The 27,728-nt window shown below is 44.6% G+C and overlaps 1 protein-coding gene across 1 annotated transcript in view; it reads right to left on the bottom strand.

The window, feature by feature from the left end:
• Positions 1-1,707: 1,707 nt before the first annotated feature.
• The window catches only part of ripor3 (RIPOR family member 3), a 121,642-nt gene continuing 95,621 nt past the window's right edge, over positions 1,708-27,728 (bottom strand). The window contains 14 exon segments of the mRNA XM_034208728.1: positions 1,708-2,350; positions 2,443-2,533; positions 2,799-2,882; positions 3,996-4,198; positions 6,052-6,216; positions 12,313-12,477; positions 12,631-12,760; positions 16,999-17,149; positions 17,238-17,383; positions 17,894-18,157; positions 18,558-18,654; positions 25,004-25,225; positions 26,013-26,164; positions 26,543-26,669. Of these exon segments, the coding sequence (XP_034064619.1) occupies positions 2,250-2,350; positions 2,443-2,533; positions 2,799-2,882; positions 3,996-4,198; positions 6,052-6,216; positions 12,313-12,477; positions 12,631-12,760; positions 16,999-17,149; positions 17,238-17,383; positions 17,894-18,157; positions 18,558-18,654; positions 25,004-25,225; positions 26,013-26,164; positions 26,543-26,669 (2,098 nt within the window). The 3' untranslated portion in view covers positions 1,708-2,249.

Here is a 27,728-nt window from a genome sequence, read left to right as displayed (position 1 = left end):
TACGGAGATCGGGGGCCTATCATGAGCCAATAAAATAAAAATAAATCAACTTTTTCTTTTTATTTCGGATGTTTTAAAAAAAAAATTTGAATAAACAAAGTCTTGGCTTTCAGAATATGAAACTTTCATTTCCAATATCACACGATAAATACATTTTTGAAGCTTGTAAAGGGAAGAAGATAGCTCTCCCTCGCCACTCTGCTGTTCTACTGTTCCCCTCACTCCGCTGAAATTATGAATGTAAGAGTATAGTAATCATAGATAACACGGCAGGGTCCGTTACAGTTTGTTTTCATCTGTTTTCAATTAAACAAAGTCTTAGCTTTCAGAATATTAAACTTGTTTCGGCAAATTCAGACGATAAATACAACTTTGAAGCTTGTAACGGCATAATTACAAGCGGAGAACGGAGTAACAGCCGGTGTTTCTCGTGAGTGTTTTCCCCGGGAAACAAACACAATACACACAAACGCAAACATATACAAACACACGTGTATACACACACACACACACACACACACACACACACACACACACACACACACACACACACACACACACACACACACACACACACACACACACACACACACACACACACACACACACACACACACACACACACACACACACACACACACACACACACACACACACACACACACACACGTGAGCTTCCCCCAGACCAGTAATCCAAACGAAAATATCTTCCCCCCGTAGTATTTTGATAATTTGCTCCGCTAATCAATCAGATCGATGGATTCCAGAGATTTTTCTCAAAAATGATGTAACAGTCAGTGGGCACCACTTAACAGCCAATCAGAATGAGAATATGTTTCACATGTGACTTATTCAAATTGTGAGTGACAGATGAAGGTTGTTTAGGAGAAAATGTTGGAGAAGAAAAAGTTTGAGAGTGGCGCTCGGAAATGGAAATTGTTGAGGGAAAAGGAGTTTCGAGACAAGCAGCTATTACAAAACATGCCGAAGCTGACAGGTTATTTTAAACCTGTAGGCCAGGATGAGGAGGAAGTACAGATGAGTTCTGTACCGAGCGGCAGCGGTGCCGGCCGCGGGGCCTCGGAGCCAAGTAGGCCGTCTGGTTCTGATAGCGATGGAGTAGCGGGAGAGGAAAAACAGACAGGAGGGACATTATCTGTTGGAGGAGATGGAGAGGACGACGAGGATTTGCTACGTGGAGGGGAGCCAACGGCAACCGGACAAATACATGAGGGAGGCCCGATACGTCACTGGAGGAGAGGACCAGGCGCGCGTAGAGCAGAGTGGAGAAGTGCGATCACAGAGCCTGCCGAGGCTATAAATGACTTTGATTTGTTGTTTAAATAGGGGGCCTACAAAAACTATCAGCCCCAGGGCCTGATGGCAGGTTAAGGCGGGCTTGCCAGCGCTGCACTCATATCATCTACAAAACACAAAACTTGCTGACAAATTTTGCCTGTAAAGAATGGATTTAGGATTTAGGTGAGTAAAACCTCTTACGTCCTGTTTGGCTGCCTGCCGGAGTTGTCGATAATCTTTTGGCGTCCCTAAATGTCACAGCTCCTGTTTGTTGAAATATTTAAGCAGCCATGCTAGATGATGAAAATAAGAAAAACCCTCCAACAAGTTTTTTTTCTAGAATCCTTCTGCAGGAGGTTTATTTCCTCTTTTAAAACCTGACTGTCAGACAGGAAGAATTCAGGCAGATTTATTTAGTCTCTCAGGGTTTAATGTTCACAGGATATTTGAATGTTAGGGTTATGCTATTTAATCACACATTATACATTATGTGAAATAATAATAATACATTTATCCTTAATTAAAAAAAGAAAAGAAAACAGCCATATAAACCTTTTTTAAACCATATAAAGCAGGACAAATGTTACAGCTGCATGAGGCGTCTTAGCAGGTTAAATAGTGGCACTGCAATAGACAACATAACTTCTTATTCTTTGTACAAAACTCTTCATATTTCACCAATATAAATTCACGTTCAGTAAACTCTCTCGCCAGCGATCCAAAGTCACCATCTTTAGATCTTCCTCTGAACTCGTCCCTTTTGGTATTTGTCATGAAGGTAGCACAGATTTAGTCAACAAACAAAATAAAGTACCATTCCTCATCCTGGCATCCCCCTCGGGCACACATTTTCTTTACATTTAGTCTCTCCCCCTGTCTTCAGGATCACAGAGACACTTCATGTTGGATCCCATCAGAAAAAAGACCTTCTTAAAGTCTGCTCTTTGTTCCTATAGAAAGGTGATCTCAGTCTCTTGGTTCTGGTACGCCTCCTCCTGCATCTCAGTGTACAGCTGGTCCATCCTCTGGAAGGCCAGGTAGCCCTTTTTACCTGCAGATGCACAAAATGAATGTTTTATAAAAATATGATGACATAAAATACAAGTGAATAAACTACTCCATACAAAATAATGATGTTTGTACCGAAAGAGAGGACAGTTTCTTTGGCAGCGCTGCGCAGATCTTCATCTGTTGATTTCCATAAATCTGCTATGTAGTCCACACTCTCTGTCGCCTGGCAAGCACACACACACACACACACACACACACACACACACACACACACACACACACACACACACACACACACACACACACACACACACACACACACACACACACACACACACACACACACACACACACACACACACACACACACACACACACACACACACACACACACACACACACACACACACACACACACACACACACTTTATATTCTCTAGTTTAACAAAGAGTGTTTGCTGAGAGTTTATGTATTTTGTGGTGCTCACCCTGAGGCATTTAAGTGCCAGACAGGAGCCTTGTTGGATCTGTACATCAGTGCTTTTCAAACTCTCTGTGTAGTAAACGACTGCCTGGAGGAAAAGGGTGACAGACACAGAAATTATTAGTTTTGCCATACATCAATATATTTATTTTAACAAAGGAAACCAAGAGATGGAAGCTATGTTGTTAAGAAATAAGAAGAACAACAATCTACAGCCATGCTAACTTAGACACAGCAGTGCTTTGAGCTAATATGCTAATGTTTAGCAGGGATGATGTTTACCATTACAGTTGAGTTAGTTCTAGTTTGTAACTGTGTGAGCTGTTAGTGAAAACAACAGTGAACAGAATCAAAGAAGTTAAACAATTGTGGGAAGCTATGATGGACTCTGTCGACCAATTTGGTGCAATTGTTACAAATACACAAATAAAGGCAGTGACCATAGAATTCACCAAAAATGAACTCCATACAGGCCAAGATGTGATGATTTGCTCCTGGAAGAGATTGGATTTTTCCCATGTGTTTGCATAGAATGGAAGTGAATGGTAATAATACAGGTCATCACCATAAAAAGCAGCTACTGTAGCATGGCAACTTTGTGACTTTTCAGATAATTGGAAGGTGTCATTACATAGCCCTTACATTGCGCAATAAACATTTACTTCACAATGAAGTTAAAGATACAATCTTGCCTATCGCAACTTTATGTGGCATTGAAGGTCAACATTTTAATTTGTCCAAAACTTCGAAATGTCGCATCAGCCTCATCTATACTTGGGTAATGTTAGCACGCTAAATGAAGTAGGTGAACGTGCATTGCTGCTTAACATGCAAATTAGCATTTAGCTTAAAGCAGCTAGTGTGATTGTGGACTCTTTGTCTTATTAATGCTAAAGCTGCATTCACCTGATACGCAACATGCTCTTCGCTTAATGAGAGGTTGGGCGCAGAGTATGGCAGTGGAAACAGTTTCTATTGTTCTCCTGCTAGCTTGCGCCACTACATACAGCTGTTTTCTGGTTGGTTGGTTGGTTGGTTGCTTGTTGAAAAGGTCAGCGGAAAACAAAGTCAAGTTGAGATAATTTGAACTTTGAGTGCAGTGCTCTTTCTTTACTGAGTCACAACGGCGTCGGCGCAGAGCCTCTTTACCACGTTTCATGTGAATGCAGCTCAACACCCTGACAGGGACAGTTTGACGTACCTTGCTCCTGAAGGCCTTGCAGCCTGAAGCCCTGCAGAGACAGCTGGCTGCAGCTTTGCACACTTTGTGGTTGGAGTCGAGCTGCAGCGCCGCCAGAGTCTGCAGCGTGCATCTCAGGGGGAGGAGTTCTGCAATGCCCCGACCCCTCATCTTATTTAAAGCCCGCCTCCTTTTGGGGCTCCTCAGGGTGGACAGGATGTACTCTGAAACACAGTAGTTACCATCATAAATGAATAATGAATTCTGTTGTTTTGGAGCTTTCAATCAAATCACACTATCTTTATCCACCACAGATTTTGCCCATCTCATTTTAATTTTGTGTGGTGATTGCTTTAACGACTTTTCAGGTTGAGGATTCAACCATGTTTACTTTTGTTACAGTCCCTAATTATTTGGTACATCACATGTCATTCTCTTTACCGATTCATTTTGTGAGGTTAATAAAATGGCCTTGTCATAATAGGGTTAATTATAGGGTCCTTCAGATCACCTGTTGGTTCCTAATTAGGAATTGAGCTCTTGGCCAATCAGGGCGTGACAACACCCTTTCTTGCTGATTATTTTTTGACTTACAATGCACATCTAATTTAAGCAGATAGCAGTCAGGCACTATGCTCTTTGCTGTCTTAACATTTGTGATGGATGATATAGAGCAGTGGTTCTCAACTGGTGGGTCGCAAACCAAAAGTGGGTCGAGTGAAAAATGAAAAGTCAAACTTAAATTTAGAAAGCCCGATTTTCTAACGCTGCGCATGCAGTAGGCGTTGGACTGGAAATGCCGGAGAACATAAACTGTTTTGAAAACTTCTGTGACGTAGTGATCATCTTCTCAATAAATATCTTTGCTGATGTTTTTTCGAGTCTTCTGACCAATCAGCATGGTTTTGTTGCCGGAAGTCCCGACGGAGAATAACTTTGTGGTAGAACTACTCTTTATACAGCATGTCACATTTTTCACATATGGTGAATTTGCAGGATTGGCTCCAAATTTGCCTTTTTATTGAATACAAGTCAAATGTGCCTTTTTATGTTATAGAGTTCAACTCTGATTCTAGAAACTTAATGACCATCATCAGATTAAACTTTCTTTAAAAGTTCTTCTGCAGGTCTCCCTTGAAAAAGAGATCATTGATCTCAATGGGATTTTACCTGGATAAATAAAGGTTTTGAATTGAATTAAAAGCATACTAAGGCTCTGTGAAGGGATTTAAGGATATATGCACTGTACTTCACTTTAATTACAATTGTATGCTGATTTTTTGTTGAATAGATTTGTGTGAAATTTTAAAATGTTGTGTCGCGATTTATTGACGAAGGAAAAAAGTGGGTCCCGAGGCTTGAACAGTTGAGAACCACTGATATAGAGCATTCTGAAACAAGCTGCAATACATATCATTAAAAGGGAGCTTTCCACTAGGTTACCTGCATCATGCCAGGTTTTAGAACTTTTGTTTATAGAGATTTTTTTACTAAAACTCCCATCATACACATTTTATTTGCTATTTTATTTGCCATGACGATGCATTTGTTAATTATCGAATAGGCATTATTAGAATTGAAGAGGCATTTTTTCATAATTATTAAAAAGCTTCGAGAGGGTTTTAATGGATCAGGACTTTGTATTTAGATTTAAATAAATACTGTTCAGTGTGATATGGTCTTATGTACTTATTAAATGCCTTATCAAAATATCTTGACTATCAGATTTTAAATACAAGTAAGTTATGTCATACATTGTGTGTGCTGTGTGCATGTAAGTGTGACCAATAAAGAGGGTTTCATCCTCCAATTCTATCTATCTATGAACATATTTTATTCAAACTGTGAAAAAGTGGGGATTATTTCACATTCCACATTTCAGATTATTCTGATAAAATCGTTTGAATTGGGCGTTGTCATATTGCCACAGTAGGAATAGTAATTGACAAACAAGCTACAACTTGCATGTGTGAATACTACCAAAGAAAAAAAATCCCCAGAACATTGACCTTTTCAAACAATTTCTTTATTTACCTCGGAACTAAAATGTCTATAGATTTAAAGCTGATGGATGTACCTTCTTTTGAGAGGCGTGAGATGTGCTCTCCCAGCTCCAGGATGCTCCAGCGTTTCAGATAGACGGACAGCTGGAAGAGGGACACTCTCTCTGGGCTGCAGAGCGGCCGGGGGCTGGGCACCATCCGACAGGCTTTGTGCACCTGCTGCAGGAGCTGAGAGAACACTGGAGAGGGGGAGAGAAAGGCAGTCAGTCAGTGCAGTGTGTGACCAGTCTGGAGGAGCCAGGCCTCCTTTAGTGCTTTGATTTCCTATCTCTGCAGATCAGAAACTCTTGACTTTAAAATATTTTAAGAACTCAGTAGTTTGTTAACCAACCTGCTGTATCTTTATTCTTTCATCTTTTAACTAATACACATTTATATAAATAAATGACATTCCTTTTCGGCCTGTAAATATATAATTCCTGAATTACATATTCCTCTTGGTGCATCGTTCATTGTTTACAGTGGAGTACCAAACCTGAGACAAACCCAAAATTGAAGTTAGAATTGAACTGGTAGCATCTTTTGCTTTCAACACGGACTGTTAGGGCGGCATGAATGCCTGTTCAACCATGATTGGTCATTACCTCCATAACAGGGAACAGTTTGTAACCATCAATGGCTCAAATTCACCCCCGGCCCCAGTCAATAACGGTGTACCCCAGGGCTCTGTGCTTGGCCCCCTCCTGTTCACCCTTGATGCTCCTCCTCGGCCAGATCATCCGCCATCACAAACTCAATTTCCACTGCTACGCTGATGATACCCAATTATATCTCAGCACTACTCCATCCTCCCAGCTCCCCCCTCAGTCTCTCGTCAACTGCCTGCACGACATAAAAATCTGGATGTCGTCCAACTATCTCAAACTCAACAGCAGGAAAACGGAGCTCATGGTTGTGGCACCCAAGGCGCTGCTCCGGAAGGTTGGTGATTTCATCCTTGAGGTTGACGGCTGCTCCATCTCCCCATCTCCTGAAGCCCGCAACCTGGGTGTCATCCTTGACTCCACCCTTTCCTTCCAGTCCCACGTCAAGTCTGTTACCAAATCGGCCTTTTTCCATCTAAGGAACATTGCCAGACTCCGACCGTCACTGTCGGAGTCGGTTGCAGTTCATGCTTTTGTCACCTCCCGCTTGGACTACTGCAATGGTGTCCTGTTTGCAGGGTGTCCGCGGGGTCTTAAAAAGTATTAAAAGTTGATAAATCAATTTAGCGAAAATGAAGGCTATTAAAAAGTATTAAACTGCATTTTCCAAGGTATTAAGAAGGTCCACAGCAACGACAACATGAAACACCCTTTAATTTACTGAAACAACATGTCGGAAAACCCCCTCAAGGTGGCCCCATGCATAGCGTGCCATAAAATGCTGCTTCTTATTTTAAGTTTCGTTGCCTTGCTCCGCTCTGTGGGGGGGGGGGGGGGGTTATCTGCTGGTGGACTACCTGAGAGATATACAGCAGGAGAACACGTCGTCCACCGCGGAGAATAAACAGAAGGTCAACCATGCTCCGGGGTCTTCTTCGCTGCTTTTGGTGTATTTTGTGGCGGCAGCAGCGCCACTTACAGGCCTGGCATATGTACTACAGCGTTTCCAGCGTTTCCAGCATTTCCAGCGGTCTAGTGTGAACGGACACGTTAAAGAAACGAATGCGTGTGAAGGGAAGACTTTTTTGCGTTTGCGTATGCGTTTTACTGTATGCGTCCTCGTGGGGCCGGGGTCTAAGCCAAACTATATCCGGTCACAGAGATCTGCTATTTTAAAGTAAGGTCAACACATATCGACCCTAAATATAGTCTATATTAAGAACGAGAAAAGTCTTAACATATATATCGTTTATTGTAAACATATGACAAATGTGTGAGGGTGATGACGTCAGAGCATCGTCCTATGTGCCGGGCTTAGCCCCGGACAGCCCCAGCCCAATTTAACCCCTGGGTATTTTTGAGGGAGCTCCTATATGGCATTACCCCGCTGAAGCTCACCAAAGTTTAATATATTTCATAGTTCAAAGTTTTGTCAATTGTTTTGTTTATTGGTCAAATACTGGTTTCTAATGGTTTCTGAGGAGTTCTACTGGAATGAAAGAGCACAGAGTACAGAAGCAACAAAGCAGCATACTGCATTAAACCTGACCTTCACAGAGAGGTTGAAGTTCATGTGGAGAGGAGGCTTCAGTAGTCTGTCTGCACTCTGTTTAGTTGTGCTATCTTACAATCAATATAATAAATGTGAGTTAAAGTGTGTCGCCAATGTAACCGGTTAGAACTCGAAGTTGCGATGAGGTCTTAAAATGTATGGAAAGGGTCTTAAAAAATGTCTTAAAAGGTATTAAATTTGACTTCAGGATTCCTGCATATACCCTGTGTTTGGGGTCCCCAACAAAACCCTGGACAGGCTCCAGTGTGTTCAAAACTGTGCTGCTAGGGTACTCACACATACAAAGCCTTGGCAGCACATCACTCCCACCCTCATCCACCTCCACTGGCTGCCAGTCAAGTCCCGCATATCCTACAAAGTCCTCCTCCTCACCTACAAGTCCCTCCATGCCCATGCCCCCCAGTACTTATCAGACCTCCTCCGCCCACATGCCCCACCCCGGAACCTGTGGTCTTCAGACTCTGGCCTGCTTACCACCCCGCACCAACCTGAGAACCTTCGGGGACAGAGCCTTCAGTGTGGCAGCCCCCACCCTCTGGAACGCTCCCCCTGCGAAGATCCGCAACATCCCAACGCTTGACGCCTTCAAAAGGGCCCTCAAGTCCCATCTATTTGCTAAGGCCTTTGGCCCCTAATCTATTTGTTGTTTTGTCTGTCTGACTGTTTGTCTGACTGCCTTTTGTTTTGTTATGTTTGTTCCTACTCTTCTTTGTAAAGCGACCTTGGGTCTCATGAAAGGCGCTATAGAAATCCAAGCTATTATTATTATTAATACTCAGACTGCAATTATAAACCAGAACACTTTTGAAACCAAAGGCTGGTTCTAGAATGGTAACCCCCAATTTGTTATAACTAGGGTTGGGTACCGAGAACCGGTTCCGGTTCGGAACCGGTTCCAACATTTCGATTCCAACAGCATCATTTAGACATGTGAATTTCGGTTCCGCTTTTCGATGCCTGAGGAAATGTTTCTCGCCGCTCTCCGTAGCCTACTGTATGACTGCAAAGGGGCTGGAAATGTAGCGTTGTACCCATAGATATATAAACCTTTATATATACACAGTCTATGATATAAACACGTGTTTATATATATCTATGGTTGTACCTACACTTCCTACAGCGTAACCTGGGACCAGGGCCGGCCACTGGCGTTATAGATGTTCGCCTAGGGTGCCAGATCTGTGGAGGCACTGCGCTGACAGCTCTGGGAGGAAAAAAAACGTTTTGATCGTTGGTGCTCATCCTAATTTTCGGCCTTGATGTAACAACATTCATAATTAAGTAAATGTAACACCCTTTTCATCCCGATTACACTTTTAATTTGCCCTGTACGATGGGCGCTGTAAGTGATGAAAATGGGGGATGTTGGCTTATCTGGCGCCCGCAGCTCACAGCCAAAGTGGGCGTGAGCGTGGGAGCGAGCGAGGGAGAAAGGGAGGGTGCACCGGTACGCGCTGTTGTTATTAGCATCTGGTGCTAGCTGCTCTAACGGATATTAGAAGGAGATGTTTCTACAACGATGTGGAGGGAGAGTCCTCTCCAGTCAGACTGAGGCTGATAACTACAGCTCAGTGAGGTAAGGACTCTGAGTGTTTAGATAGTTCACTTTAGTCTAAATTATCTCAGTGGGTCTCAAACGTTTTGATCACAATTTACACATATTTCCAAGGCACTCCTTTATAATTATTGGGATAAAACAGGTTTGAAATCATTCCAATGTATACTATAGGACAGTAAACCAGACATATCGTTTTAAACTGGAGAGATACAAAAAATATGCATTAATAAAATAGTAAAATAAGATATGAATGAACAACAACAAATAAAATAAGTTACATGTATTTGTTATTGGCTATGGTAGGTTATTGGTTATGTTCACATACTTATTTGATTATTAAAATGTAAACCGATCTTTTTCATATGGGTGTTTAGAGTTGTACCCCCTAGATCAGGGGTGCCCAACCTTTTTTGAACCGAGAGCTACTTTTAAAGTTGCCAGTCTGCCGAGATCTACCAGTCCAAATAGAGAGGCGTAGCCATTACTGACAGCCTACTACCAGGTAAATACACACTTCTACTTGTATAAAACTGACCTTTGTACGATGAATACTTCATAAAATACTGCAGATCCTTTATCTTACCTCTTTCTAATCTACACAGTACACACATACAAGTATTTAACTGAAGTTACACAACAGTGTTGTTGATACAGAGTTGGAGTTTATTCACACGTCACAAACTACAGTGGGTAATGTTTTCAAGAAACATTGAACAGTGCTGCCACATATGACACAGGGAAAAAAGAAAATACTCTGAACCCTTTCTTTGCCATTATATAAAAATAGTGTTGCTACAAAAGTATAAATTAGGCTTACTAATAAGACAACTCAGATCTGAAGCTACACAGGAATCTGCTGCAACAGTGCAATAAAAAAAGACAAAATTAATAGAATCAAACCCTTTTTTATGCATTTTAGTAGAGTATAAAAATAAATGCCTTTAAAATAGGATGCAAGCAACACTAGTTTCTTAACCTGAATTGATAATAGACTATAATCAATTTAAACAGAACAGATCTTAATGTTTGCATTCTTATACCATTTTGTACAATAATTATAATGAATAAGTTCAAACAAACTAAAACGTACAGCTGATTAATAACGGTATCTAACTTGAGTTTTTATTATATCAAAAACCTGTTGAAATGCTACTGTTTTCTTATTTTTACTGTCCCCCAAAAGCGCGTGGGCAGCCTCCATGAATGCTTCTTTCACTACTTCGCCGTCTTTGAAAGACTTCATGTGTTTCGCAAGAACGTGACTGACCCGATAAGATGCTCTGGTAGCAGCCTTGCTCTTGTTGTTGGGCCTGGTGAAAATGGACTGCTGTGCATTTAGCTGTCCTTTCAGGCCCCTCCCCTTTTGGAGCGTAGGGCAGAATTAGGAGGGAATTCCGTCTCGTAGCGTTTGTGCACTGTTTTGAAATGCCGCTCCTAAATTACCCTTCTTCAATAAAGCCACGCTCGCATTGCAGATGAGACAGATGGGCTTTGAATTGGAATAGATACAAACATAATCATCCTCCCACTCGGAGTGAAAATTATATATTTTGGGCTTTTTTGCTTCTGCCATAATTGCGGTCTTGTGTGTGTGCGGACTGGCACTCCTGTTGACACGGACAACGTCAGCGAAATACTGCCCACTGCCCACCAGCCACGCCCCGACACATGGGGTCACGCCGGCCAATCACAAAGCTTTGATGCGTTCATGTGCATTATTCTGCACAGGAAGATTATGTTACAGGACATTAACGATACAACAGAATGTTGTTGTTCTATTTTTAGACACATCTCGCGATCGACTGGGAATCTCCCCGCGATCGACCGGTCGATCGCGATCGACTGGTTGGGCACCCCTGCCCTAGATCTAGTCTATAGTAATTCTGCTTAAAGTGCACCAGATTGAAGCATTTTACTTTAAAATGTTCAAACATTTCTTCCCGGTATGCCTAAGAAGGCAGATATGCTTTTTTTTCTCAACAAGAACGGTTTTTAAATGGGGGGGGTTTCCTTTAAAAGTTGCACTGTTGTAGCTTCAGTGGTTCTCAGGTTACAGTTACATAGTAGTGAATATAAACAGACTGATTAATGTGAATATTACTGTAAACTAACCTGTGTAAAAGTTTCTCGAATAAATGTAATATTTTTGGTGGAAGAAGCATGTATCATTTTTTTACCCTGCCCCTCAAAGAATCGGAATCGAAAAGTAGAATCGGAATCGGAATCAGAATTGTGGAAATTCAAACGATACCCAACCCTAGTTATAACCATAGTGAAATTTAAAGATTTTAAGGAAGGATTCAGTCATGGTGCACCCAGAGTCCTGCAAATCAACTGATACCAAACCCTTTTCCTGTTGCCCACAGATTTTTATGCAGATACAGTTTATAAAGATTTAATTATGGGAAATTAAGTGAACTATACAGTAGTAGAAGGCATAACATCCTGAATAAGAACGTAGCCTACTTAAAAAACGTAAATGAATGATCACAAAATAAGTATAAAAAAATCAACAATATGTAAAAAAAAAAGAGAAATAAGTGTGTATGTACTGCCGTACCTTTCTCTGACTGTCCGGGCTGCTTGGCCTTCACCTTGTGTGTGTAACGTTTCTTTAACGTCCTGGAGAATGTGTCGGAGAGGCAGCAGAAAGGAGAGCTGCTGTCAGTCACACACTCCTCCCAGAACAACAGCACGGCCCTCGTTCTCTGCGTCTTAGGCAGGACTGAAGAAGAAGAGAGGGGAGGATGTAAATCCAAAATAGATTCATTTATGATGTCATTTTTTCCACAAAAGTTTGTTGTTGACTATGTTATAATCAGAGTATACATATGTGTTGGCCTATTTATGCACTAAGAGTGCTCTGCTCTAAACTCACTGTCTCGAGCACAGAGGCTGTCGTTCTTCTCCAGCAGCAGACAGCTGATCCTGTTCAGGACTTCAGCTTGCAGAGACATTTCCTCCAGCAGCTCCCTCCGAGATGGGCCGAAGTCGGTGGTTGTTATCCTCTGAGGAAACATTATGAGGATTTGTTAACATTTCGACAGGCAAGTGGAGGATGGATACCAGGGTGTCCGCGGGGTCTTAAAAAGTATTAAAAGTTGATAAATCAATTTAGCGAAAATTAAGGCTATTAAAAAGTATTAAACAGCATTTTCCAAGGTATTTCATTTTGTATCTTGTTTTCAATAAGTATATAAATTGTCCAAAGAGGTTGTATTCTACAGTCTGCCTGAATGTAATCATTGCGTAGGTGTGTAGTGTGATTCTGTGTAGTTTATTTATGGCATCCCGTTGGACTTGACGTAATCTGAACAGGACATCGCACGCTCACTGCTTGATAGCGCGCGAAGGTCCGTTTACGCCGGTTGTTAAACAACATCGTTATGGGGAAATGCAAGTCTGCGTCCAAATGGTTGGAAGATACGGAGGAAGGACAATCAATACTGTATATAGTCAATGTGAGGTAAAGTGTATCAATGTAACCGGTTGAAACTCAAAGTGGCGATGAGGTCTTAAAATGTATGGAAAGGGTCTTAAAAAGGTCTTAAAAGGTATTACATTTTGTTAGGGAAATAATTATCATAGACGCCAAGATGTGACATACAGGACAAACCTTGACGTCTGTTTACCTCCTTTAAGGACACAGGCTGTTTCAGCCAATAATGTTATTGTTCCCATTCTGTGACCGGTCAATACTGGGTCACAGATGGTCTGTATTGTGGGTACACTGGGACACTTCCTTCTCTGTTGTCTGAGGACTCCAGGGCATGACATATGCAAGGCCATAAGTGGCAGAAGCTGGTAACTTAGTGTGCCCAAACTATCTAAAGCTATCTTATCAAAACATGTTGATGACTCTCTGTGGAACCAGTTAAATGGGCTGGCAAGAGAGAGGCTCTCCAGAATTGACGTGGCAACTCTACCGTGAAGTCAGAACCTCTGGCTCTTGGACTTGTGATGTGAATCCTCCGGCCGTAACTCCAAATAAACCATCAGTGTTTGACATCAAAGCTACTGCTCCTACCGTGTCTCTTTCCTGAGTCGGTGACTCCCACAGCATAGCTACACAGAAGTTTCCTCTACAAATTGGCGTTGTCGGCAGGATACCAACACATTTTCAGATTCTGGTAAGTGTGATTTCAAATCTACATTTTGAATTGCCTTGCCAGACTCTGTGATTGACGGTATCCTAAAATTACCTGTGAAACTGAGCAGCTGTGTTTCGTTTTGGTTAATGAACATTTGGGGATAGTTAAACCCAGGGAATCAGTGTCTGGGGACTCAGTCCTGGCTGATTTACTCGGTGTATGCTGCTCGGGACGGAAGTGCCATACAAGCATGCACAGCTCATGTTTAAAGAGACCTTAAAGAAAGGGCATCAGTGAGGTGGAGCTTCTGTGTGAATTGAAAGCAATGTAAAAGATTTGTACTGGACAAATCGCCGGATTTTGAGGGTCTTAGCGGCCAAACATAGCAGTTGAAAATAAGCAGCCAGAGATATTTACTGCTATCGCCTCTCTGTAAAAACACGGCTCCGGCTGCAGCCTTGGGTGTGTGTGTGTAAAACCTCCCCGTGTGTGTGGGGCTGGAGCAGTGCAGACTGAGAGGGAGAAAGTCACAGCTTATTGCCTATAGGTTTTAACTCACGGCACCACCGTCCTTCAAACGGGACGGTCTAAAAGCACTCGTTGTTTAGGACCGCTTTCTCATAGTAAGACGGGCCAGCGCGAAGTGCGTGCATCACCCGATGCGCCACGGTTCTCTGGAGCAGGTGGCGGTCAGGAGTGCATACATAAAATTAGCTGCCATGTGGGTATATATTAATGCTGCCCATTATGGATACAAGCTATTTTCACCCATTTAGTAATTACATGTTTTAAATGTGTACACACCAATTTGTTTCCTATCGCCTAAACCTCCAGGGCTGTACACAGTTTAATACTGTCAACTTCTAATTTTGGGGAAAACGTCTTTTAAAACTACAATTCCCAGTAGAGACGTGCCATAGAGAACATGTTGCGAAACCCAATAGCCAGCATGTGTAGTTCTCGGGGGGCGTTCAAATCCAGTTTTGAATAGTCTGCCGTGGTTTCGTTACATTTCAAAGAGCTTGAGGCTCGGCGTAACCTTAGCGCACTGCCACTCCAACATCCAATCTCAGAGTTTGAAGATTAATCACGGGGTTTGTCAACGGGACTGTAGTCCCAAACGATAGCTGGGGATTATGGGTAGTGTAGTGTCTTCGGCCATCCTAAACTGAATTTTTTTTCGGATATCATATCGCATTACGAACACCACATCTGGCGTCACAGAGATCTTCTGTTACTGTCCTTTCTTCTTAGAGGAAGTACAGAAACACGTAACTCTGGATTTGTTTTAATGTTTGAGGTGCAATAAACGACACAGCAGCTTTTTGGCATGTTAAAACTATTATTTTCTGCCTCGCTCATGAGAGTAACAGCTGGCGAAATTACAGCCTCGCCTACTGATTTCAAAGGTGTGCTCTAAAATGATATTTATAAATGACTATTATCATTATTATAAGCAAGATAATAAATGGTAAAGATATGTAGAAAATAAACGTATTTAAGATACGTTCATAAGAAACGTAACGTGGGAGAAAATAGGCTTGTTTGAGACAAGCGAGACCTGCGCAGTTGCGATCAACGTCTTGCTAGTGCGTTGCATGATGGTTAGTCATTTTGTCCGACTTGCTCTGGAGGCTCGCCTACATGAGACGTTGAAATCTCGCGGGACAAAGACGCCCGCAGCCTTGAGAGCGAGGCGCGGCGAGGCGGCGCAGTTCCTCTCCACGGGCTGCGGAAGCGAAATGCTTGATGGGAAACGACTCGCTGGTATCTCGAGCTGAGCGCTCATTGGTGGTTTTTACCCCGTGCTGCTGATGAAACTCTCCTATTGGCTCGGCAAAAGTGTGTTGTTGTTTTGTGTCAGTTTTACGTTGCCACATCCATTCCCATTTTTCATCATTGTTCCACAATGTTTATCATCATGAAATTAATATCTATATTTTATACTATACTTGCACTGCTTACTGTTTTCATACTTTATATATCTTAGCATATTCATACACACTGTTCATACTGCTCACAGGCTGCTGTGTATCTAGTGTATTCATACCCCTCACTGTTTATTCATCATTCAATTCATTCTATATTTTATTCTGTCTATTGTGTACATTACTTTCACTTTACTGCTTGTTGCACCTGGTTAGAAGCTAAACTGCATTTTGTTGTCTCAGTACCTGTAATATGTGCAATAACAATAACGTTGAATCTAATCTTGAGCAGGAACAAATGTATTTACTTAGTACATATCTGACATTAACGATTAAACACATGACGTGTGCATTCTTTATAAATGCAAAAGCTGACTCCGGAGGTGGCGGTATGCACCTTAAAGTTGTTTGCAATCCGCCAAAAAACCGAGAGAAGAAGAAGAAGAAGACGAAGCCGACTCCGAGCTGTCCGACTTCAGGCCAGCTTTTTCAGACCTCCCCCGGCTGCGATCGGCTATTCTTGTCTACTTTCGAGGCGAGCTGCAACGCGTCTCAAACAAACCTAATATGTTTCTAGAAGATATGTAGAAAATAAACGTATTTGAGATACGTTCATAACGAACGTAACGTGGGAGAAAATACGTTTCTGGCTAAACGTAATTGAGAATGCAGTTTAGTTCTGTGGGAACGTAATTTTTAGGAGACAGGGTTACCCGTCTTCACAGTAACTCGCAGAGACGGCATTTAACCCTTCACATTCCAACAGAAACTGAACAGGCAGATTCGAAGGATTTATTTATTTGGAAATGTTATTTTAAATACAATTAAATCAAGTTATTTTGGTAAAACTAATGAAAAATGTAACAACAAAAAAATATTATTTTTTAATTTTTAAAAAAAAACATTTTTTTTAATGTTTTCAAATATTATTTTTTAGAATATCTAAGGCCGAGGGCCTAGAGGGCCCTGACGGCTCGCCACTGCCGAGTACAAATGTGCCAAGGTCCTCTTCCTGTATTTTGTCTTTTCTTTATTAATGTGCTATGTTTGTGACGTTTCTGATCACCATATTGGGAGGTAGACATTTTTGTTATTGATTGGGCTTGGTCCAAAACATTTTATGGTGGTTCTGGGTTGGGTTTAGATAGAAACAATGTGGGTTCATGTGCGTTGTGCCTAATTATTAGGATAACTCTAATGTGGACATAGCTCATTAAAACACTATACCTGGAGCAGGATACAACACATATCCAGGTGACTCTCAAGAGCCTGGTCTAGACCCCAATTCCCAGAAGTCAGAGGGGTGACGACCAACTCTTCCTCTGAAGTTGATTGGAAGCCAAGACTCTTTGCAGTGCTCTGCTGCAAATAACTGATGCTGATGGATGAAGAGAAAACATTAGATGAGTTGTTTCACATCTCATATCAGTGTCATTGATGATTATCTTTTGTCTGTTTAAACTCACCCACTGTCTTTTATTCTTAGGCTACCCAAACAGGAAGTGTCATCATCCGCATTAAAGTCATTTGACAGGAAGTCAAAGCTTTCCAGGACTTCCTCCACAGCCAGAGTCTCCTCTGTGGAAGAGCTTCTCATCAGGGAGAGGTTGTTCTGTGGGTGAGCACATATGCCACATCCATGCAGATAAAGATCACATCCAGGTGTGTGTATGTAAATCATGATTCAGGAGATTTAGAATTTTAGAAAGTTACTCAGTGGTACATGAAACCAAATTCTCCTGACTCTCGAGTAAAAAAAGAGGGGCAAATCTTCTGCATCATTGGGAACAGCAAACATGCATTTTCCTTTAAGCCCCGCCTCAAATGTTCTCGGCTCAAATGAATGGAGAGGGAAAAAACCTCTGGATTTGTCTTTTAGCACATTTAACAACTTTTAAGACCTGAGAGCTATTCAAGTGTACTGTGAAATTGATTAAGCTAATCAAAATTAGAATCAAAAAATTCTCCGGTGAATAACAGACCTCTCTTTCCCAATGAAAGTCAATGAGTACATTTATTTTTGGCCCGAATGACATCACACGAATAACATGGAAGTTGAAGAATCATCGTTTGGCCACTATTTGCTTAATCACTCAGCTCACCTTCTGGAATACATACACACCTTCAGGATTGTAGCCAGGTGCAGTATCTGGTGGTCCAGGGCCCTCAGCTCCTTCTCAGAGCCGCTCTGGTTCTGTAACGTCTGCTCCAGCTCTGTGAACAGGGCTCCAAGCCTGACAGCCTGGGCCCTCCGATGGGCGCCGCTCCCCCCCAGCCCCCCCGGGGGTGGAGCAGCAGCCAGGGTGGAGGAAGGAGGTGTGACCGGAGGTTGAGAAGGGGATGTCGGTGATGCAGGGGCAGAATATGACTGACAATGCGAGGAGTCCTGGAATATATGCAGGGAAAGTTTAAAATGAGGCGAGGATTGATAGAAATACCTGAAAATTATTTTGAAAGATTATTAGATTTTGGAGAGGTGGCATTTTCTTAGCCATAAGAAATGCAGTTCAGTGAAAGTTGTCACAATGGGTCCCCTTAGCAATAGGGGTGAACAATAACTTCAGTAAGAAAAAGATGATATCATTGTTGGTTATTGGGATAACGATATTACTTGCAATATAGATATAAACACATAAAGTGTTGCCTTTCTGCTTTTACTATACTGCATAAATACAACAAACAAGGGCTGCAATAACTGAATATTTTCAAATGTTGATCAGTGCTTCCCAAATGATGATCTCGGGATGTTTTTAATGACTCCAGTGGAGCCAGAAGGTGTATTTTACCTGAGCGCTGACAGTGTCCTGTCCCAGCGCTGCACCATGTTTCTCTGGGTCTGCTTCTCCAGCTGTGTTCTTCCTGAGGATGTCAGGAGTGCTGGACCTGTGGAACAGAAACAACTGTATATGTTAGCGTCTTATTAAAGGAGGTTCTATTTCGTCCCTACTGACCGCCAGAGGCGGTGCTTTCAGCACTGGATATGTCCATCGCGCACACGCGCAGCTCGAGTACCAATACCAACAAAGTCACCTGTGACCCACGTGACACCGGCTATATCAGCCGGTGTCGTCAGAGGATCTGTTCTCCTTTCATCTTCTCGCTGCGCGAGGGTACCATGGCTACATTTTTGTAGCCTACAGCGTTCAGGTTTGAACGTTTGATCGGAGGGATTTATCTGCAAGCAGCTGGCCGCGTGCAGCTTCGTGACTGACAGTCGGAGCTACGGGTCGTTAACGCGTCCTCCAGGAGCTGTGGCCGGCTGTGCGCTGTGCAGAGCCTCGACAGACAGGTTGGTGTCAGCTTGTTGCTGGTGATGGCTGTGTCCCCGCACCCTCTCCCAGCCAAGTTGTCCTGATTGCTGTCTTATTTTTTGTTTGGCTTAGACTTTCTGGTGACGACAGTGTTCCCGCTTCCGCTTAAAGTTGCCCTTATGCTCTTTTGAAAGTTCTGCTTGTGGCGTTGTGCCCGAGCTATCATTAGCATTTGAGTCCCAGCTTTGGCTGTGTCCCTCATTCAATTTAACCCGTTTTTCGTTTAGATGCAGAGAGTAAGGTAAGTACTTTCTATTTCTTAGAAGCTATTATCTGGTCTTAACATTTGTGTTCTGACTTGGTCGCTTGATTGTTAGCAGCAGCCGCTTGGCTAACACCTTGCTGTTAAGCTTAACTATTAACTCAGCCGGTGAGGGCAGTGCTCCCGCTTCCGGTAACATAGGGTTTGATTGCAGTAGCGCTAGATCGTTGTATTACTGCTCCTAGTACTAGACTCCTAGTACTAGGATGATATGCAGAGAACATCTTCACTGCGGGTGCTGTGTGCTCCGCATGTGCGGTTACTACTGTAACCATGGCCTACGGTTCTATGCGGGCTGTTCTCTTTCTTAGAAGCTAATTATCTGGTCTTAACATTGTGTTCTGACTTGGTTGCTTGATTGTTAGCAGCAGCCGCTTGGCTAACACCTTGCATGTACTGTTAAGCTTCATTATTTAACTCAGCGGTAAACGCATGGTATGGTTGCAGTAGCGCTATATCGTTGTATTTACTGCTCCTAGTACTAGACTCCTAGTACTAGACTCCTAGCACTAGGACGATATGCAGAGAACAATCTTCACTGTGTGATGTGTGCTCTGCATGTGTGGCCATTAAGGAGGATTTCATCCTCCCAATATTATTATCTAGTGGGCAGCCGTTTGGCTGACACTTTTAGGCACCGGCCACAGTTACTACTGTAACTAAGGTTCCAAGCCGTAAGTACTGGCCATAATTACTACTGTAACTACGGTTCCAAGCCGTGTAAGTACTGGCCATAGTCAATACCGTAACTACGGCTCTATGCTGTGTAAGTACTGGCCATAGTTACTACTGTAACTACGGTTTTAAGCCGTAAGTACTAGCCATAGTTACTACTGTAACTACAGTTCCAAGCCGTGCAAGTACTGGCCATAGTCAATACCGTAAACGGCTCTATGCCATGTAAGTACTGGCCATAGTTACTACTGTAACTACGGTTCCAAGCCGTGCAAGTACTGGCCATGGTTACTACTGTAACTACGGTTATATGCCGTGTGAGCACTGGCCATGGTTACTGCTGGAACTACGGCTCTGTGCTGTTCTCTTCTTTCGAAGCTAGTTATCTGGTCTTAAACATGTGTGTTATTTGACTTGATATCGCTTGATCGTTAGCAGCAGCTGCTCAGCTAACGTCTTGCGTGTACTGTTAAGCTTCTTTATTTTACCCAGCAAGGTGAAGGCAGTGCTCTCGCTCCCGCTCCCTCTACCGGTAATGCGGATGTAGCTACATCCCTTTTTCTGTTCGGTGAGTAGTAGCACCGCTCTACTCTTCCCGTTCAGCAGGTAGCTGGTGAAGGCTGTGTTCCCGCATCCGCTCCCGGTTACGCTGCATCTGGCAGTCGTCTCTAACTCAACCAGTGAAGGCAGTGTTCTCGCCCCCGCTCCTGGTAGACGCTGAACTGCCTCGCTTTTCCGTTAAGCAGGTAGTCGGTGAAGGCTGTGTTCCCGCACCCGCTCCCGGTTACGCTGCATCTGGCATTCGTCTCTAACTCAACCAGTGAAGGCAGTGTTCTCGCCCCCGCTCCTGGTAGACGCTGAACTGCCTCGTTTTTCCGTTAAGCAGGTAGTTGGTGAAGGCTGTGTTCCCGCACCCGCTCCCGGTTACGCTGCATCTGGCATTCGTCTCTAACTCAACCAGTGAAGGCCGTGTTCTCGCCCCCGCTCATGGTAGACGCCAAACTGCCTCGTTTTTCCGTTAAGCAGGTAGTCGGTGAAGGCTGTGTTCCCGCACCCGCTCCCGGTTACGCTGCGTCTGGCAGTCGTCTCTAACTCAACCAGTGAAGGCAGTTCTCGCCCCCGCTCCTGGTAGACGCCAAACTGCCTCGTTTTTCCGTTAAGCAGGTAGCCGGTGAAGGCTGTGTTCCCGCACCCACTCCCGGTTACGCTGCATCTGGCATTCGTCTCTAACTCAACCAGTGAAGGCAGTGTTCTCGCCCCCGCTCCTGGTAGACGCGGAACTGCCCTGTTTTTCAGTTAAGCAGGTAGCTGGTGAAGGTTGTGTTCTCGCCCCCGCTCCTGGTAGACGCCAAACTGCCTCGTTTTTCCGTTAAGCAGGTAGCCGGTGAAGGCTGTGTTCTCGCACCCGCTCCCGGTTACGCTGCATCTGGCATTCGTCTCTAACTCAACCAGTGAAGGCAGTGTTCTCGCCCCCGCTCCTGGTAGACGCGGAACTGCCCTGTTTTTCAGTTAAGCAGGTAGCTGGTGAAGGTTGTGTTCCCGCCCCCGCTCTTGGTAGACGCTGAACTGCCGTATTTATTAATCCAGCCAGGTGAAGGCAGTGCTCTCGCTCCCGCTCCCTCTGCCGGTAACGTGGGTGTAATTACATCCCTCTTTCTGTGGCGAGTAGCAGCAACGCTCTACTCGTTCCATTAAGCAGGTAGCTGGTGAAGGCTGTGTACCCGCTCCCGGCTACGCTGCATCTGGCTACCTACGGAATGGCTCATTCATGTAGCGCCTGTATGGCTTCTTTTGAGCCCGAGGACGGCCACGACCGCTGCCCCTCCTGCCTCGGCCGCCTCTGGCGGTCAGTGGGGACGAAATGTGAGCATCTGAGGGAGGTTCTCACGGTAAACGCCTGCATGAGCTGTAGCTGCATGCCTCGGGCGATCAGAGTGGCTAGAATCACTGAGGTGGAACGTCTGGCAGCAGCCAACAGACACCTCTCCTTGTCACATCCTCCTCCAGATCAATTCGGCCGTTCCCGGCGACTTGAGGGAGCGATGGCTATGTGTGCTCCCCCCAATAGAAGGACTAGAAACAAGCCGTCCTCTAAAGTGGATCGGCTAGCTGCCGATAGGGGCATGATGAAGTCGCCTCTTGGCCCTTCAGCCTGGGCCCGGTGTAGGGGCTGCTAGCGGGCCTGTCCCCCCCCCCCCCTTCGGTTGGCGCACCTCCTTCGGCTGACGCACCTCCTTCGGCTGACGCACCTCCTTCGGCTGATGCACCTCCTTCGGTTGATGCACCTCTGTATGAGGAGGCCTTGTCGCTGGTACAGACTCGTCGCCAGGTTTCGCTGGCCCAGTCACCACTAACGGAGGCATGTAGGAGAGTCCTCCGTAGCGTACCAGTCGAGCCAGGAGAGCTGTTTAGGTCAGCTGCCCTGGAGCGTGCCGCCCAAGCTAGGCAGACCAGGCAGCAGCTCTCGGGTCTTCGCAGACCTGTGCCCACTCCCAGCAGGCCCAGGGGCCGCTCTAGCTGCAACACTCAGCCGCCGGATTACAGGGGTGGTCTGCAGAGGTCTTAGCGGCGCGACCCGATGACTTTCGTGCCCCAGGTCGCCCGCCTTGCAGACGGCCTCGTACCCCAGTGCCCCCCCGGTCGTCGGCTGCTTTCCCAGCAGCAGCTCAGTTACTGGGCGGTCTGTACTTCCGTCCCTTGGGTGGTTTTCACCTTAACCCAGGGGTACGGACCGCAGCTCCGGCCCCTAGCCTTCGGCTGGGTCTAATTGACAGTCGTCAGCGATCCGGCAGGGGCCCTAGCTCTGGCCCAAGAGTTGTCAGTCCTTCTGTCCAAGGACGCAATCAAGCCAGTAAGACCCTCTGCTTAGCCCAGGGGGTTCTACTCGGCGTGCTTTCTCGTGAGCAAGAAAGTCGGCGGATTTCGCCCGATCTTGGACCTCAGAGGAATCAACAGATTCCCGAAGGTGCTGCCATTCTATATGCTGACCACTGCATATGCACAGGTGGAGTGGTTCTCAACCGTGGACTTGAGGGATGCCTACTTCCACGTGGGCCGGGCAAGATGGTGCCTTATATTCAGGTCCTCCGGCCCTTGGGCAGACTGGCAGCTGCCTCGGCCGCTGGGCCCTTAGGCCCGCTGTCGTTGCGCCCCATGCAGATGTGGCTGAACAGCCTTCACTTGGACGCCAAGTGGCACAGGCACAGGGAAGTCAGGGTGTCGCAGCATTGCCTCCACTCTCTGTCACGCTGGAGGGGCCTATCTCCTAGTGGGTGTGCCCATGGGCGCCATCCCATCCCGCCAGGAGACCATCACCATAGGTTCATGTCTCTCAGGGTGGGGTGCAGTGCGGCAGGGCAGGACCGTTCAGGGTCAGCGGTCTGCCCAGGAGAGTGCGCGCAAGGTCAACGTGCTACAGCTTCGGGCTGTGCAGCTTGCACTCACGCACTTCCTACCCCAACTGGGGGGCAAGAATGTGCGTGTTCCTTGGGGACAGCATGCACGTTGTTGCTTAGACAACAGTCCCTTCTAGATAGTGGACGTTCTCACTCCACTGTGAATTTATGTGGCTGCGATTTCTGCCCGACATGTTCGGGTCGACGGCGCCACGGCGGGGTGCCACAGGTCGGTGTCCCTCTTTATGAGAGGGGCTTTACGGCAGCGTCCCCCTAGCACCCCGAGGGCTCCGGCTTGGGACCTGCCTCTGCTGCCGGATGCCCTATCATCTCCTCCCTTCGAGCCCCTGGCCCAGGTGGGGCTTAGGTGGCTGCCCACGAAGGCAGCATTTCTGCTTGCCATAGCCTCAGGGAAGCGAGTCGGGGAGTTGCATGTCCTCTCCATAAACAATACATGCCCGAGGTGGGACTCTCAGGCGTTGCCCTTTGGGCAAATGTGGCATTCCGGCCCGGGGTCCTTCCACAAACCCACTTCAATCAGCCTGCCCAGCTGGCACGCTTTGACATTCAGGAGTACGGCACGTCGAAGTTGCTGTGCCCTGGGGGTGCCCAAAGGGCGTATATCAAGGCTACTGCCTGTATACGGCAGTAGGAGCAACTCTTGATCTTGCCCTTGCGGCACTAAAGGAGGTTATGCCCTCTAACCAGTGGCTGCCCCACTGGGTTGTCGATACCATCTCTCAGGCTTACGGGGCCAGTGGCCGCCCCCTGCCATCAGGCTGAGATGCCACTCTACAAGGAGCATCTCAACATCTTGGGCTGCCCTGAGGGTGGTGCCCCTGGAGACCATCTACACCGCGGCGTCGTGGGTGTCTTCTGGCACATTCTCCAGTTGTCATCAGGTCAATGTCGCCACTCCCCATTATTTGGGCGTGGTCCTTTTGCCGAGCTCCGCTGTTTCCAGTGGTGAGCAAGGGCTTGGATTTTTCATGACATTGTTGGTATAAGTCATCCAGTGCTGAAAGCACCGCCTCTGGCGGTCAGTAGGGACGAAATAGAACGATAGTTACGGCTGTAACTACGGTTCTATGAGTCCCGGATGACCGCCAGAGTTCCCTGTCACTCAGAATTCTTGTGTGCTCGCGAGAAGATTCTGGGAACAGATCCTCTGACGACACCGGCTGATATAGCCGGTGTCACGTGGGTCACAGGTGACTTTGTTGGTATTGGTACTCGAGCTGCGCATGCGCGCGATGGACATATCCAGTGCTGAAAGCACCGCCTCTGGCGGTCATCCGGGACTCATAGAACCGTAGTTACAGCCGTAACTATCGTTTTACCGGCATGTTGGCATTCATGAGAATCTGAATCAGAAATCCTATATTCGTCCCACAGCATGGAAATTAAACCGACAGTGGAGATAAAGGCAAATTTAAGTAGGGTACAGTAAGCATATTAAATAAAAAGGCAAGCACATTTTAATAACAAGAAATAAATAATTTATATTTATTTGTTTACGACATCGCAACAATGCTTTTTTTTAGGCAGCACTTTAAAAAATTGTGTTCATGAGTTGAGTTCATCCTCACCTCTGCAGAGCCAGCAGGGACCCTGCTTTACTCTGCGCCGGAATGGAGGAAGTATCCAACACACTTTCCCACTCCTCCTCTTCATCCTTCTCCTCCCTCGTCTCCCTCTCCTCTGTAGAGACCTCCAGGGACTCTTCCTCCTCGAAGGACAGCTGAGTCTGGCTTCCCCCCAGACTGGTGCCCTGACTGTAGCTGGAGGGGTAGCTGTGAGCCCGCATGCGACTGTGGATGAATTAATTTTAATGAAAAGCATTCAAATAACACATACATCAATGCATTTTATAATCAGAACGTTTCTAAAATAGATGTGTGAATTATATTTTAATCACTTTATTGGACAAATACAGGAACCATATCTTTTGAATCTGACTTTAATCTGACTGGGTAAAAATCCAGATTTTCCCCAAAAATGTACCTTTTAAAGCAGGGGTGTCAAACTCAAGGCCTGTGGGCCAAATCCGGCCCGCGACCTAATTTGATGTGGCCCGCAAGAGCTTGCAAAGAATATAATATACACTACAATTGGTGTAATTGTTGAATATTTGCTTTCAATGATGTGCCCTAGACTTCTGCTTTCAGACGTAGTTATTTATGAAGTTATTAACAGAACTGATAATAATCCAATGCAGAGTCAATAATGTAATATAATACATTATTTTATATTTATTATATATTTATATTTCTATAGTCTTAAAGTTACAACCGGCCCGTTGAGTGCAGCCATAATGCTAATGTGGCCCGCAATGAAATTGAGTTTGACACCCCTGCTTTAAAGCAATGGTCCCCAACCTAGAAGAGAAGAACCCTTAATGAAGGGAATCTGAGGGGTCACATGTGTAATTTCTGTCATATTTTTGTAAAGTACTGGATAAGTGATTTTCACTCCTTTATGTTGAAGGTAAAATCCTTCAAATAAAACAATCGGAGAAGTGGGACAAACCCCACTTTACCAGTGTGTCCTCTGTATCCACTGTTTAGCCTCTTTGTGTTTTCCTGTAACGCTTCACACCTGTAGGGGCTCTGCTGGCTGTGGTTTGGCGTGCCGGTGTGGGAGGGGTGGGACAGGTAGCTGAGCAGAGACACCCCCCCTCTGTTGTGTCGACTTTTAGACACCAGAGAGGGGAGGGAACCTTCTGGATCATGCAGCTCACGCATCATCGACTGCAGAGGAGAGAGGAGAATATATCGATTTAAAAATCACACTTTAGACTTTAAAGCCACTGGCTATAACTGACAGGAAAATGTAGTAATTTTAACAGCTAAATGCAATATTTGCAATATATGATGTGGTCATACGAATTAAGTCCTTTGCAGTTGAGGATATGGGGAAAGATACATTTAATATAGGTGCATTTTCTACAACTGCATGTGCATTTTAGTGGTGTTAAAGAAAAGCATGCATGAATCTGTGTTATAAATCTGTGATTTATTATTTCCTGGATGTCAAAAATGTGAATTAGTCCTGGTTTTATCTTAAATTACATGGAAAGGCATGTATAGTGTTTATCGCTAATGTGTGTGTGAGTGTGTATAACTCACTAAAAAGTATTTCTCTGTGAAGGAGGGGGTGCTCGGTGCCGTCCAGCTGTAGACAGAGCTCTTCCTGCTGGACACCGACTGCCTGCTGACGGATAGCGGCCTCATCTTCTCTGAGCTGTCGAACGGACTACAGGAGCAAACGCACACCCAATATAAATATAAAAGGTACATTATACACATATGCTGAATATTACAGCTGTCCAACACATTTCATCCATATGATGACAATAAATCAGCAACAATCACTGCTTTTTAATATTTAAAGCTTGTCTCATGACCCATTCTCCAAACTTTTTTTTCCAAAGTTTGACGTTTTTCCAGACCTGAACATTTTTACGGCCTTTCCCTTTTTTGTTAATCGTGACAGCAAGTGTAAAGACTGTACATGTGAAATCTATGATTCCTTTTAGTCCTGTTTCACACTTTTATGGTTCGCATCATCTGAGTTATACCAACCCTTGAGCTACCTGAATGTATCATAAATGTTATCTGCAGTAATCGTAAGTAATTTGTGTAAAGTGTCTATACATTTATTGGGAGCATTCTAAACACTTATTTGGGAGGTTGTCAGAGCATTGATGCGCTTAATCAACAACTTAAAAACTTAAAAAGCCAGCTTTTAATTAAATAAAGTAGATAACAAAAACACTGACACAAAAACAGGGGGACCAGGCAAGGTAAAACAAAACAAACGAAAACAAAGAAAAGCTTAATAAGTACAGACAGAGAGGGCCAGAGGGCAAAGGGCCGGAATATACGGTGGCCAACAGCCCAAAACACTTCCATTAGGAAAAACACGCTGCACTTACAAAAACGATGCAAATATAAAAACACAAGTGCCAAAACACATGCAAATGAAGAAACATCTTCACCAACTTAACGAAACATGCGCAACATTTACTAAAAGCGCTGCATAAACAGAACGCTGAAATAAAAAAGAAACTCAAAACACAATGGAAACAGGGACACCAAAAAGTGATCTGAGGTGGGAAGCAACTAAGTACATTTACTTAAGTACACATTTGAGATACTTGTACTTTACTTGAGAATTCCATTTAATGCTACCTTGTACTTTTACTCCACTACATTTTTGTAATACCTTTAGTTACTTTACAGATTTGGATGAATGATGTGAAATATAATCAAGTCTTAAATCAGAATTTAGTTCCACCTGGAGTAAATTCAC

Source organism: Gymnodraco acuticeps, unplaced genomic scaffold (assembly GCF_902827175.1).
Source record: "Gymnodraco acuticeps unplaced genomic scaffold, fGymAcu1.1, whole genome shotgun sequence".
NCBI lineage: Eukaryota > Metazoa > Chordata > Actinopteri > Perciformes > Bathydraconidae > Gymnodraco > Gymnodraco acuticeps.
The sequence above is the reverse complement of the archived record's forward strand: the minus strand, read 5'-3'. Positions and strand labels throughout refer to the sequence as shown.